We start from the raw sequence: 14,748 nt of genomic DNA, 5'->3' as shown, positions 1-14,748 counted from the left end.
TTACTCCAAGTTTGTGTTCCAAAGGGTGATGGGAGTCAAAGAGGAGGTACTGGTCCGTGTGTGTGGGCTTCCGGTAAACTTCGATGTTGAGGTTGCCGTTCTCTTCAATGTGCACAGCGCAGTCCAGGAAAGGCAGACAGTTGTCCTTTGTGTCTTCCCTGGTGAACTTGATGTTTTTATCCACAGCGTTAATGTGCGCAGTGAAGGATTCCACTTCTTGTGTCTTGATTTTGACCCAGGTGTCGTCCACATATCTGTACCAGTGGCTGGTTACTCTTCCTTTGAAAGAGCCAAGAGCCTTCCTTTCCACTTCCTCCATGTAAAGGTTGCTACAATAGGTGACACGGGGGAGCCCATGGCACAGCCATGGTTTTGTCTGTAGAAGCCTTCGTTGTACTTGAAATATGTAGTGGTGAGGCAGAGGTCTAACAGTGTGCAGATCTGATCGGGTGTGAAGTTGGTCCTGTCCTCCAAGGAGCTGTCTTCTTGTAGTCGTTTTCTGACAGTCTGCACGGCCTCCGTGGTGGGTATGCAAGTGAAGAGAGAGACTACATCAAAGGACACCATGGTTTCATCTGGATCCAGGGTAAGTTTCTGGACCTTGTCGGTGAAGTCGGTGGAGTTCTTGATGTGGTGTGGGGTGTTCCCCACGAGAGGAGCAAGGATGGTAGCAAGGTGTTTAGCAATGTTGTAAGTGGCTGAGTTTATGCTACTGACTATGGGTCTGAGTGGGACAGCTTCCTTGTGGATTTTAGGAAGTCCGTAAATGCAGGGTATGGCATCCCCTGGGTAAAGGCGGTGATATATAAGGCAGTCAATAATTTTGTCCTTTTCAAAGTCTTGAAGGCAAGCTATAACTTTCTTTTTGTAGCTGCTTGTGGGGTCTCGCTTTAGGGCTTCGTAGGTATTGTTGTCACTGAGGAGAGTAGTGATCTTTGTATGGTAATCTGTAGTGTTTAGGACCACGGTGCATCTTCCCTTATCAGCTGGTAAAACAGTGATGTTGTGGTCTTTGCTCAGGGAAGCGACGGCCTTCTTTTCCTGTATTGTGAGGTTGGATGGAGGGACTTTGGCACTGGAAAGCGTGGCTGAGACTTTCATCCTGATTTGCTCTGCTTCTGTCTGTGATAATTTATTAATCCGTATGGCAGATTCTGTGGCTGTGATGAGGTCCACTATGGGCAACTGTTGTGGAGAAATGGCAAAATTGAGTCCTTTGGCTAATACTCTCTTTTCAGATTCAGTGGGAATCCTGTCTGAAAAGTTCTTAACCCATTTCTCCTGACTGGCATCAGGTGTGTTTTCTTCTCTGGGTTGTGTAGGTTCAGGATGAGGAGTGTGTGTTTTTGAAAGCAAGGTGTGAAATTTGTGGGGGGTCACTCCCACTAGGTTTATATCTGGGACTCTCCACCATTTGACCTTAGAACTGAAGAAGCTTCTCGGATGAGAGGTGAAACGTCTTCAAGCAACTTAAAGAAGTCCAGACGCTTTTCTTTGCAAGCTCCTTTGACTACGATGACCTGGATGACTGAGAACCTTCACAGACATATTGCCGTACATTTTGGGAGGAACACCCTTCAACTGGTACGGGAGTATGAAAGGGAATCAAAGAAACTAGCGGATTATAGGAACCATCTCCGTTTCAACCTAAGATGTAGACAAAGCAGAGTTGTTCCTAAGAGCCTGCGCCTTGGATTCACTGTCAGGGGATACAGAGCAGACTTGATTCTACAGAGAGCACAAAATCACCTTTTAAGTGAAAGGATAAGACAGGTCCATTTCACCATAGATGCCCTCCAGATCAAGATCAGCCAGACCCTGCAGGAACTGGAAATCCTTCTACCCTCTCCAATCTTAGAAGAGGTTTACAAGTTTGTGGACAAGGCTCAGCGGGCCCAACACTCTAAAGGAAAAGAAAGACAACGCAGGAAATTTCACACCTTGCTTTCAAAAACACACACTCCTCATCCTGAACCTACACAACTCAGAGAAGAAAACACACCTGATGCCAGTCAGGAGAAATGGGTTAAGAACTTTTCAGACAGGATTCCCACTGAACCTGAAAAGAGAGTATTAGCCAAAGGACTCAATTTTGCCATTTCTCCACAACAGTTGCCCATAGTGGACCTCATCACAGCCACAGAATGTCATACTGTGTATGGTTGTGTGTGCGTGACAAATAAAATTTGAATTTGAAAGAATCTGCCATACGGATTAATAAATTATCACAGACAGAAGCAGAGCAAATCAGGATGAAAGTCTCAGCCACCCTCTCCAGTGCCAAAGTCCCTCCATCCAACCTCACAATACAGGAAAAGAAGGCCGTCGCTTCCCTGAGCAAAGACCACAACATCACTGTTTTACCAGCTGATAAGGGAAGATGCACCGTGGTCCTAAACACTACAGATTACCATACAAAGATCACTACTCTCCTCAGTGACAACAATACCTACGAAGCCCTAAAGCGAGACCCCACAAGCAGCTACAAAAAGAAAGTTATAGCTTGCCTTCAAGACTTTGAAAAGGACAAAATTATTGACCGCCTTAAATATCACCGCCTTTACCCAGGGGATGCCATACCCTGCATCTATGGACTTCCTAAGATCCACAAGGAAGCTGTCCCACTCAGACCCATAGTCAGTAGCATAAACTCAGCCACTTACAACATTGCTAAACACCTTGCTACCATCCTTGCGCCTCTCGTGGGGAACACCCCACACCACATCAAGAACTCCACCGACTTCACCGACAAGGTCCAGAAACTTACCCTGGATCCAGATGAAACCATGGTGTCCTTTGATGTAGTCTCTCTCTTCACTTGCATACCCACCACGGAGGCCGTGGAGACTGTCAGAAAACGACTACAAGAAGACAGCTCCTTGGAGGACAGGACCAACTTCACACCCGATCAGATCTGCACACTGTTAGACCTCTGCCTCACCACTACATATTTCAAGTACAACGAAGGCTTTTACAGACAAAAACATGGCTGTGCCATGGGCTCCCCCGTGTCACCTATTGTAGCCAACCTTTACATGGAGGAAGTGGAAAGGAAGGCTCTTGGCTCTTTCAAAGGAAGAGTACCCAGCCACTGGTACAGATATGTAGACGACACCTGGGTCAACATCAAGACACAAGAAGTGGAATCCTTCACTGCGCACATTAACGCTGTGGATAAAAACATCAAGTTCATCAGGGAAGACACAAAGGACAACTGTCTGCCTTTCCTGGACTGCGCTGTGCACATTGAAGAGAACGGCAACCTCAACATCGAAGTTTACCGGAAGCCCACACACACGGACCAGTACCTCCTCTTTGACTCCCATCACCCTTTGGAACACAAACTTGGAGTAATCAGGACCCTACACCACCGGGCAGAACATGTTCCCTCTAAGCCTGAAGGAAAGAAGAAGGAACACACACATGTAAAGGAAGCACTCAAAACGTGCGGCTATCCTAAATGAGCGTTCTTAAAGTCAGCAAAGAGGCACAGAAAAGAAGACCAGACACCAGCGAGGGAGGAAAAGAAGGACAGACGCAACAACATTGTCATCCCCTATGTAGCCGGTGTATCAGAGAAACTCAGGAGAGTTTTCTCCAAGCATGACATCCCAGTGTATTTCAGACCCAGCAACACGCTCAGACAGAAACTGGTTCACCCGAAAGACAAAACGCCAAAACACAAACTTAACAATGTGGTGTATGCTGTACAGTGCAGCGAGGAATGCTCAGACCTCTACATTGGAGAGACCAAACAGCCACTTCACAAGCGCATGGCACAACACAGAAGAGCCACCTCCACAGGACAAGACTCAGCAGTCCATCTGCATCTTAAGGATAAAGGACACTCTTTCGAGGATGCCAATGTTCACATTTTGGACAGAGAGGACAGATGGTTTGAAAGAGGAGTGAAAGAAGCCATCTATGTCCACTGTGAGCGACCATCTTTGAACAGAGGCGGGGGTTTACAACACCAACTCTCTGCCATCTATAATCCAGTTTTGAGTTCCCTCCCCAGACGCCTTAACGCCCACTCACATCCTGGGCCATCTGACCTCAGGAATTCACATGATAAGGTGGGGCCAGGTTTCACAATGAACTCACCTGAAACCCTGGCTGATTGGGACCCACGCCCAGTTTCCCACCTTGGCTCAGGCGATTAGAGGATCATCAGGGGGTCCTTTTGTCCCTCTGTGGAGGGTCACTCCCACTAGGTTTATATCTGGGACTCTCCACCATTTGACCTTAGAACTGAAGAAGCTTCTCGGATGAGAGGTGAAACGTCTTCAAGCAACTTAAAGAAGTCCAGACGCCTTTCTTTGCAAGCTCCTTTGACTACGATGACCTGGATGACTGAGAACCGTCACAGACATATATATCTATATAAAATTCTCCTCTTGCGCCTGTGGGCGGTCTATGCTTCAAGCTCGGGTCCTCTACCAGAGGCCTGGGAGCTTGAGGGTCCTGCGCAGTATCTTAGCTGTTCCTAGGACTGCGCTGTTCTGGACAGAAATCTTAGTTGTTCTTGGGATTTGCTGGAGCCACTCGCCTAGTTTGGGAGTCACCGCACCTAGTGCTCCGATTACCACGGGGACCACTGTTACCTTCACCCTCCACATCTTCTTGAGCTCTTCTCTGAGCCCTTGGTATTTCTCCAGCTTCTCGTGTTCCTTCTTCCTGATGTTGCTGTCATTGGGAACCGCTACATCGATCACTACGGCCGTCTTCTTCTGTTTGTCTACCACCACTATGTCCGGTTGGTTAGCCACCACCATTTGTCCGTCTGTATCTGGAAGTCCCACAGGATCTTAGCTCGGTCATTCTCCACCACCCTTGGGGGCGTCTCCCATTTTGACCTCGGGACTTCCAGGTTATACTCGGCACAGATGTTCCTGTACACTATGTCGGCCACTTGGTTATGGCGCTCCATGTATGCCTGGTGTGATAGACCCCAGCCTCTATGGATCTCAGAGCTTGTTCCTGTGCTGCCATGATTAGTGCCTCTGTGCTGTCTTTCAGTCCAGCTTTGTCCAGCCACTGGTAGGATTTCTGGATATCAGCCACCTCCTCTATCTGCCGGTGGTACATACCGTGCAGGGGCCTGTCCTTCTTCCTCTTTCTTGGGTTTCTGCTGCCTGAGGTATTCACTGAGCATATGGTCGCGTTTGGTCATCTTCCTGATGTATTCGTGGATGTTCGTTGTCTCATCCTGGACCGTGGTGCTGACACTCACTGGTCCCCGGCCTCCGTCCTTCCGCTTAGCGTACAGCCTTAGGGTAGTGGACTTGGGGTGAAACCTTCCATGCATGGTCAGGAGCTTCCTGGTCTCGATGTCAGTGGCTTCTATCTCCTCCTTTGGCCAGCTTATTACCCCAGCAGGGTACCTGATCACGGGCAGGGCACAGGTGTTGAAAGCCCGGATCTTGTTCTTACCGTTCAGCTGACTCCTCAGGACGTGCCTGACCCCCTGCCGGTACTTGGTGGTTGCAACTTTCCTAGCGACCTCTTCGTGGTTTGCCTGCGGGATCCCCAGGTACTTGTAACTGTCCTCTATGTCTGTGATGTTGCCTTCTGGTAGTTTGATCCCCACAGTTCTGACTATGTTCCCGCTCTTTGTTATCATCTGACTACATTTATTCAGTCCGAATGACATTCCGATATCGTTGCTGTAGTGGATCGGTGAATCGATGTCTCATTCACTCTTGGCAAACAGCTCGATGTCATTCATGTACAGGAGGTGGCTGACAACTGCTCCACTCCGTAGTCGGTATCCATAGCCAGCAATGTTCCCTCTAAGCTGCGCATGTGCGAAATTGCGCACTGTTCTGTTGGCACGGTCTCTGCGCACAGAAAATCTGCGTGGCGCACAAAAAAAAAAACTAACCTGAATTGAAATTAAAATTAATACTTCAACAATCATGTTTTGCAGTGTTAGTCAGTAAGTGACTGGCTGCTCCCATATGGGATTAGAACGATGCCTCCTTATCCCATAGTTAAGCCGATGCGTATATATATGGGGTGATCGTGGCTCAAGAGTTGGGAGTTCGCCTTGTAATCGGAAGGTTGCCGGTTCGAGGACAGTCTCCGGCTTGGACAGTCTCGGTCGTTGTGTCCTTGGGCAAGACACTTCACCCGCTGCCTACTGGTGGTGGTCAGAGGGCCCGGTGGCGCCAGTGTCCGGCAGCCTCGCCTCTGTCAGTGCGCCCCAGGGTGGCTGTGGCTACAATGTAGCTGCCATCACCAGTGTGTGAATGTGTGTGTGAATGGGTGAATGACTGGATATGTAAAGCGCTTTGGGGTCCTTAGGGACTAGTAAAGCGCTATATAAATACAGGCCATTTACAGGCCATACGCAGCCAATCAACGTGGTTGACAGGCTATGACAGCGTCCTTATGTGCTGATACCAGTATTTTAGCTAGCAAAGCAGCGTGGCTGATGAGGAGTGAAGCTACGTTAATGACAACGTGTACAACCATTGGAGATGTGAGCAGGACAGACGGAACAACTGACGGACAAAGTGTGGACTTTATACCAGTTTTTAAATTGTGTTGATCGGCCACGTAAAACCAGAGTTATGATAAAAATATCTGCAATGCTTGGTTTTCTTCCTGAATACTGCCGTTGTTTATATTTACTGCGGGAAGAAACGGTAAAACGCCGTTTTATAAGAAAAAAGGCTCGAAAGCCTGTGAGCAAAAACAACCCCCCCCCCCCCCCCACCTTTCCTATTGGTCCAAAAAAGTACCGTATCGACCAATCAAAAAATGATTTGGCAAAGTGGCATCTTGTTGTTAAGAAACGGGGGGAAGTTTTAGGAGTGACGGCGGTGTTTTGAGATGTGAGAGATTTGAGACGTTCAGCGCAAATCTTGTGTAGGCAGTGTGTAGTGTAAGGCAAGGCAAGTTTATTTGTATAGCACAATTCAACAACAAGGTGATTCAAAGTGCTTTACAGAGACATTAGAAACAAAAACAAATAAAAAGCATGATTTAAAATTGATTAAAACAAGCAAGCAAACAAACAAACAAACAAACAAACAAACAAACAAACAAACAAACAAAACAGTATATAAATCAAAACAGATAAAATCAGAACAGTAGATAAAATCAGTAGTTAATTGAGTCAGTAGTTTTGTTGTGTGTGTCAGAACAATGAGGCGACTGCTGAGTGTTACAGGTGTTACAGCAGTGATACATCTGCTGCTGTCAGGCCTGCAGGTATCAGGCTGTTGTTCTCCTTCATCTCATAGTGGACACAAATTATTTTTTGGAGTGGCACAAATAATTTGTGTGGCATCAGATTTGATGCAGAACAGCTGATTGTTCTGTAAATAGTTTGAAATGTTTATTTAAAAAAACGCCTTGGCTGCGTTTAAAAAAATAGCTGCAAAAAACTTTGTTGTTTGCCAAAGTCAGTTACTTTTTTGAAGAAGTAACTATATAATTAATTGCCCAACATTGGTCATTAAATATTGTAGTTTGCAGACAGAGAGTTACAGACTCTCTCCCAGACCACAGACTCATAATACAAGTCAGAGCTTTATAAAAAATAATAAAAAAAAGTAAGTTTTGTTTTTCGAAATTGGAGTTCAAGTTATGTTTACTTCCAATAGTGTTAACATGCTACACAGCTCATGAACAAGATTTATTTATTAATTTTTATTGTAAGTGGACTAAAGCAGTTAATTAAAAGTAGTCTAACATAAATGTAAAGGCTGTAATTCGATTATTTTAATAAATCATGTAACTTGGATGGATGAGATGCCGGCGTGACCACAGCGCACACGTCTGATGTCGCTCACGGTGGTCAAAGGGACGCTCAGGGAGTTTGTGTGTTGCTCAGACACGTGAAAAATTAGAGGGAACATTAGTAGCCAGTCTTGTTAATGATCTCACTGAGGGGGTTCAGGCCTATGCAGAACAGCAGTGGGGACAGAGCATCTGCTTGGTAGATCCCGCACTTGATGGTGACTTGTGCTATGGGCTTGAAGTTGGCCTAGCATGTTGTCCACCACATCCCCATTGAGTTCCTGATGAAGGCTCTCAGGGTTCTGTTGGTATTGTATAGGTCTAGGCATTCCAGGATCCAGGTGTGGGGCATCGAGTCATACGCCTTCTTGTAATCAATCCAGGCAGTGCCTAGTTATGTAGTCTTGGCTGACTGTGTACCTGGAAGAATTGATGCTTTTTTGAAGCCAAAGGGAGGTCACACCAAACATTAATTTGATTTAGATTTCTCTTTTGTTCATTCACTGCATTTTGTTGATTGATTAAAAATAAATGATTAACAGTCATATTTTTGAAAGCATTTTTTTTGTTTACAGCATTTTTCTCACCTGCCTAAAACTTTTGCACAGTACTGTATATACACATATATAAAATATATTTAATGTCTTATTTAAAGTAGAACTTACCTCATCTAGTTCTCTATACATATTTACGATAATAATGGCCAGCTTATTTTATGACAACCTTATTTTTATAAAACCTTAGTTTTTATAAAAGTAAAAACTTAGTTTTTATGACAACTCTAAGTATTGTTAGCTACTAAACTACTGTTAACTGCTCTGTTAGTGTTGTAAGGTGATAGCCTAAGTTAATAACTACAAGAGACATAGTCCTAAACATAAATTAAGGAATAAAAAAGGTTTTACTTACCTTGCAGTCCAACAGCAGGTGCTAAAATATGGGTTTGATGTTATCCATTGTTATAATCCATTGGTTTATGCAAGCATGTCTCCATGAGGCAAGCCAAAAAGAAAAAGTGCAGACTCCCAGTAGGCAGCAGTCTACCACCGACTGGCAGCCAGCTCTTTGCAGGCTGTTCCATTTATGCTGTGGAAAGGGAGTTTTTCCTTCCCACTGTTACCAAAACACTGGCTCACAGGGGGTCAAATGATTATTGGGGTTTTGTGGGTTTTTTGTATTATTGTAGGGTTTACCTTGAGGTGATTGTTGTGGTGATTTGGCGCTGTATAAATAAAACTGAATTGAATCAACAAGCTTTGGTACTCTCACTGATTAAATTAAAAAACGTTTAATGCTTTAGTTCACTCTGTATTTAGATCTATTTTAAAACGTCTATTCATCTCCACAATTTTAGGGAAAATCATAATTCCTTTTACAACTAAAGTCCTTTATAGATGGTCATAGCATTCTGGGCATGAAACTGCCCACAGTACCAAATTTGAACTTTGAAGACTTAATTACCTTGAGGACCTTTGACTGAGATGTACTGCTGCTTTTAAAGGAGTAGACCACACCATTCTCAACATGACGTGTCTTGACAGGAGACATCAAAAATAGTGTCGAAGGCAACATTTATCACAGAGAACCTTCTGACTTCACCTTGGTATGTCTACATAATCTTCATCTTCTAACCCCTGGAGCTAATTTAAAAAAATGGCCTAGTTTACCTTTTTTTTTTATATACAGCTGTTCTACTCTACTTGATTTTCCTGACTCAAAGCACAACATGCATCATTCACCCATTTATAGAAGCCTTTCAAATTTCCATGCTTAAGTGCTTTCTATTTCTAATTCACACGCATTGATACTCTGGATGCATCGGAGAGCAACTTGAGATTCCGTGTCTTGCTCGAGCATACTTGGTATGCAGAAGAAACAGAAACAAAAACAAAAAGAGTCCAAACAAAACAGAAAACAGACCAGTGGCTGGCCCGGCCAAAGGACAGTCAGAGAGGAGGTTGGCCCAGTCATGTACAGTATTGAGGTCTAGAGGCAGAGGCCAGTGCAGGCAAAACCATTCAGGAAGTCTGCCAGGAGTCCAAAAACTGAGATGAAGCAATTCAGGAGGAAAAATAAATTCAGGGAATCGGCCAGGGGAATGAAGAATGAATAAAATGAAGGAACCCTGGGAATGGGCAACTGAAGAGATGTGGCTTATCTTGCTGCAAAGATGATTAATTGGAGGCTGGTATTGACGGAGACTCCTCAGAAAGCAAAGCCAGTGGTCAACGAATTGGAAGAGAAGATAGAGACCCTATGGCTTGGGTTCAGCTTACAAGGGACCCTCGGCCTCAGGCCAAACAGGACCAACTGGCTCAGATGGCTCGGACCCCACTGGTTTGGGTGGTGTGGACAGCACTGGCCTGAAGACCACTGAGAAGAGGTGATCAAGAAAACCTGGAAAGCGGAAGCAGAGGAAGCTTCAACCCACTGGCCATGGCTGCAAAGAGGAGCAGATATCCTGCAGCAGCTTTATAAAGGAACTCATTTACCACAGCAGTGACATGAAGGAGCTTGTCTACACTCTTCCTCCCTCGGTTCTGTTAACATATTTTACAAACGAGAAGTCTTTGGAGAAGTAGAGGATTCTTCTTTAATCATGCATCTATAGTGACCAGCATGGCTGACAGTTTTTATGTTAGGGGACTGGTCAAGGATTTTTTGCACACTAGTCATTTCCTTTCTGTACCTTGAAACAACAAAATACAAAAACAAGCCAGTATATACACACCAGGTGATTAGGGAGATGGGAAACGCCTGGGAACACAGCTGAACAGACTGGCTAACGAGACAAGAGAAAGTAAAACTAAACACAGGACACACACAAAACAAAACAGGAAATAACTAACATTGACACCAGGAATAAGACACACGAGCTTAGGACAGAGACAGAAGACAAAACACAGAAACAGAACCAGAACAGACAGAACAGTTTAACAGTTTAAAGAAATCATTAAAAGCTCAGAATTACCATGACATTATACCCATGATGAGTATATATAAACCTTTGAAAATCTGTCAATTTAAGACTTTATTTAAGAACATACAAAACTCATTCTAAATTCTAACTAACTCAACAGCAACGATTTGGATGAACCAGGATATTTTAAAGCATTTACAAATATAAGGCCCCTTCAGTGTCATCAGTTTCACTGAGGGTTTAGCAGAAATAAAAGAAGAGGACAGCATTAGCCTTCCCATCATGGCAGAAGCAGGTGGATGAAAACTTTATTAAACTGGTGATGACTTAAGAGGATCAGCCAGCACAAAGTATTTCAGTAGCTTGTACTTGTAATTTTGAATTTCATAAGATTTTGATCCAGTATTTCTAAACTATGAGGATGTAACATATTGGATGGATTCTTTTGAACTATTTTGGTTTGGCAGCTATTCATTGTATGCACTAGTTGTGCTTCCCACCCCTTCGCGCATGGTTTGAATGAAATCAGCTCTGAATTCCTGTGCGTAGGCTCTTGGAAAAATACCTTGGCTGTCTGCCTGACTTAGAGTATAGGTGGTTATCTGACTCTCTGTGTATTCACAGCCACTGCTCTCGCCTTATCAGCAGTCTGAAGCTTGCATGCTCAATTGCCTGATTTGTCAAGAGTGACTCCAAAAGATTCTGATAGGCACTCCACAAATCACCCAGTTGATCTAAAATATCGACCAGCCACAAAAAGTCATTACACACAATAATGGCGGGCAGGACCTTGAAGATGTGACTTAATTGCTTTTCAAATAGCTTCAAAAATGGCTTCAAATCTGCCTCCCCAGACAGTAATGTGGTCTTGGACTTTTCATGGTGATTACAGGTGTACTAAGTTGGGCACTGTGCTCTGCTACTGAGAGTACCCTGCTGCTGCTTATGCCTGTAAGTGTTATCAGCTTTATGGGCATCAAAGAAGAACATTATGGTCATACAAATTCAGACTGTTCACACTGCTGTTTAGCATGCTTGTCTGCTTCAACTTATATTCCACTCGTAAGCGATATTGACGGAGGCAGGCAGAAAGCATGACGTACTGCTATAGCTCCAAACAAATTCTGCTAAACCTAATGAAATTTGGAAAGTAGATGATTGCATGCATTGGCAGTATTTGAAAGTGTGATTGTATGAATGTCACTCACACACACACACGTTAACTCTTTATGAATCTCTAAATTTAACGTTACAACTTTAGGATGATCAAAACATACAGTACATGGCTTTTACAATGAATACATTTAGCTAAATTATAAATTGCTTTGTGTTTAAGTAGTTAAATATTATTTTCTCACATTACACTTCTATGTCTCCTCAGAAAACCAAGATCTCAACATATGACAAAATGTGGGAGTTTATGAGCAGTCGGCGGCACTCTGTGATGGTGAAGAATGTCGAGGAAGGCATTCACCGTGTGCTCACCTCGGACTACGCATTCCTCATGGAATCCACCACCATCGAATTTGTCACGCAGCGCAACTGCAACCTCACACAGATTGGAGGCCTCATTGACTCAAAAGCCTATGGGGTCGGGACCCCAATGGGTATGTGACACGTGTTATAATGATGTGTTTTGCTTAGAAACAAATGCTCTTAAGGTTGTCGCATATACAGTATTTTTTTCTAGACTCTACAAACTACTTAGAGCGATCTATTTTGCAATGCATTAGGAAATCTGAAATCAAGTTTTAGTTGCCTTTTGAGTTGCTGTTTCTTTGAAATGTGCTTCCTTTCTGCTCTTCATTGGCAACGTCAGAACTTTGAGCCAGCATGAAATGTAAGACTAACATAGCCACTATGATGTCTCCAATTAGGGGAAAAATCTGCAGATGCAGTTACTAGCTAGCAAATTTGTATTTTTTTTTTTTGTTCTTTTTCTTATTTAACAGCAGCTAACGCACCGAAAAAAACCCATCAGGATATGCTTAAAGCTCACCTCGGTATCACTGTCAACGGATAGAAGTGACCTTCGATAATATACTTTTTTCAAAGCCTCATTGAGAGTAAATAAACATGAACACATTGATAGCTGAGGTAAACAGCAGACTGACAGCTTACATCAGAGAGGAACAGCAGCCAGAGTTGTTTGTCCTACAGCACCCCCCATAGAAATCAGAATTCAGTTGACTCCAGTCTGCAATCTACTGACCTCTAGTGGTGAGATTTTACACACTCTCTTTAAAAATATCAATAAGGTCAGACAAAGAAATATGGATTTCAGTCCAGAAATGTCCTCCATTATGCCAAATTTTATGCCTTAAGTGGGTTATTAACATAAAAGGTCAGGTCCTTTAACATAGGTATCTCTTTTGACTCAAGTGTAATTGCAAAGAACATGTTTTTGTTGCAGAACAGCACCTCAGTATATTAAGTGGCTGTACACTATGGAGGTTAAAAAAGCAGTTATTGTGAAAGCTTTATTGATGGCTCTGTAATGGAAGCAAATACAGATTTTCCACTTTGACACTGCACTTGAAGGATAGAGGTGAGAGCCTAATTATTGTAAGCCCTTTAATTAGATGGATTTGATGTTTAGTTCATAATAGGTGTCATTGTCTGATGTTGAACAGAATCCTGATTATTATTTTTTTGTTATTTTGTTGACTTCACAGTGGCTTTTAAACATATTTTATGTCATTCCTTTACCACATAATTAGTGATTTACTGGTAATATAGCCTACTTCTACTGGTAATGTAGTAGTAGGAAGGATCAAAGAGATGATTCTGCTTTGATGTTTCATAAATCAAGATGATGAATATATCGAGGTGTGGTATACTTTGCTTTGTTGTTGCACATTAAAACCAAACTTAACCGTACCTTGACAGTTTACATTGCAACACATGCCAGAGGGTAATCCTTATGGAGGAATACTTAGCCCCAGGATTGTCCCTGCTATCTTCAGCATGCAGAAGAACAGTGCAACACAAATAGAGAGGTGAAAACATAGGGTATATTGTTAAACACTTTATTAGATTAAGCAGCAGATTTTCACAATTTGCTACAAATACAGTAAGACGAAAACTTCTTGCTAGGTTCTTTTACAGTTACAGATGGCAGGGATCTTGCAACAGTAACCTCACATAAATTATAAAATCAAGCTATAGCTTTCACAGAGAGGCGATTGTACTGTCAGTGTTATACGTCATTGTTATTAACTGGCTCAGAAGCAAGGGATACATTTGTACCATGGGCCACCTCAGGAATGGATAACTGGCTTTTGTTTTTATGTTCCCTGTAAAGCACTTTGTAACAGATTCCTGTCTTTAAAAGTGCCATATAAATTCATTTTACTTCCTTACCTCCTTACTCCAAATCAAAACACTCAAATGCAGGTTTAAAAAAAGTTTTGGCTTCAGATAGTTCGGCAGTACTCAGAACAGCCCTTAGATCCTCAAAGCCGGAGAAAACTGCACGTAAACTTAAACTCGGGGTGGGTATAGAGGAAAAAATGCTTTTCGCTCACCCTTGAGTGATGATGTCTGTGGAAGTGGGTCACTGTTGGTTGACACAAACTGAGCTGCAGGCTCTGAGGATGAAGCACTTTCAAGCAAAGGCAGCGGCACTTCACTGTGGACCGGCAGGGTGATGCGACAGCGAATGGCGGCTTGGGAGGTCACCGGTGACGCAGCTTTGCAGATAGAGCAAGGCCAGCCCGTGCGGGAAACCTCTGGTTGAGGCAAAGCAGGGCTAGCAGCAAGGTCTGAATGGTGCAGCTAGAGCTCAAGTTGATGGCTGGGCCGTCTGTCCTTAGGAAATGGTATAGGTGAAGAAACTCGCTAAACCCTTGCCGTCCCCACCTGAGGAGCAGATATGGGTGCAGGGACGGGTTAGGTCCTGGCCACCATCACGCTAGGCACAGGGACAGGTGCAGGAGCAAGCTGGATACCAGTCATCCCCACCCAAGGAACAGATATGGAGCAGGAGTGAACTGGGTCTCAGCTGCCCTCGCCCTGGGTGCAGGCAAAGCCCTAGCCGCTCAAGGAACCACGGCAGGGACAGGGACCAGCTGGGCCCT

At 43.8% G+C, this 14,748-nt stretch overlaps 1 protein-coding gene across 2 annotated transcripts in view; it reads left to right on the top strand.

Annotated features, from left to right (window-relative positions):
* The window catches only part of grik2 (glutamate receptor, ionotropic, kainate 2), a 340,023-nt gene that overhangs the window by 283,324 nt on the left and 41,951 nt on the right, over positions 1 to 14,748 (top strand). For both annotated transcript variants that reach the window (XM_082550857.1, XM_082550858.1), the window contains exon 15: positions 12,051 to 12,276. In XM_082550857.1, coding sequence (XP_082406983.1) covers positions 12,051 to 12,276 — 226 coding nt within the window. The remainder of the gene's footprint in view (positions 1 to 12,050; positions 12,277 to 14,748) is intronic.

The sequence above is a fragment of the Aulonocara stuartgranti genome (assembly GCF_965226115.1).
Source record: "Aulonocara stuartgranti genome assembly, chromosome: 11".
NCBI lineage: Eukaryota > Metazoa > Chordata > Actinopteri > Cichliformes > Cichlidae > Aulonocara > Aulonocara stuartgranti.
This window is presented reverse-complemented; position numbering and strand designations above follow the sequence as displayed.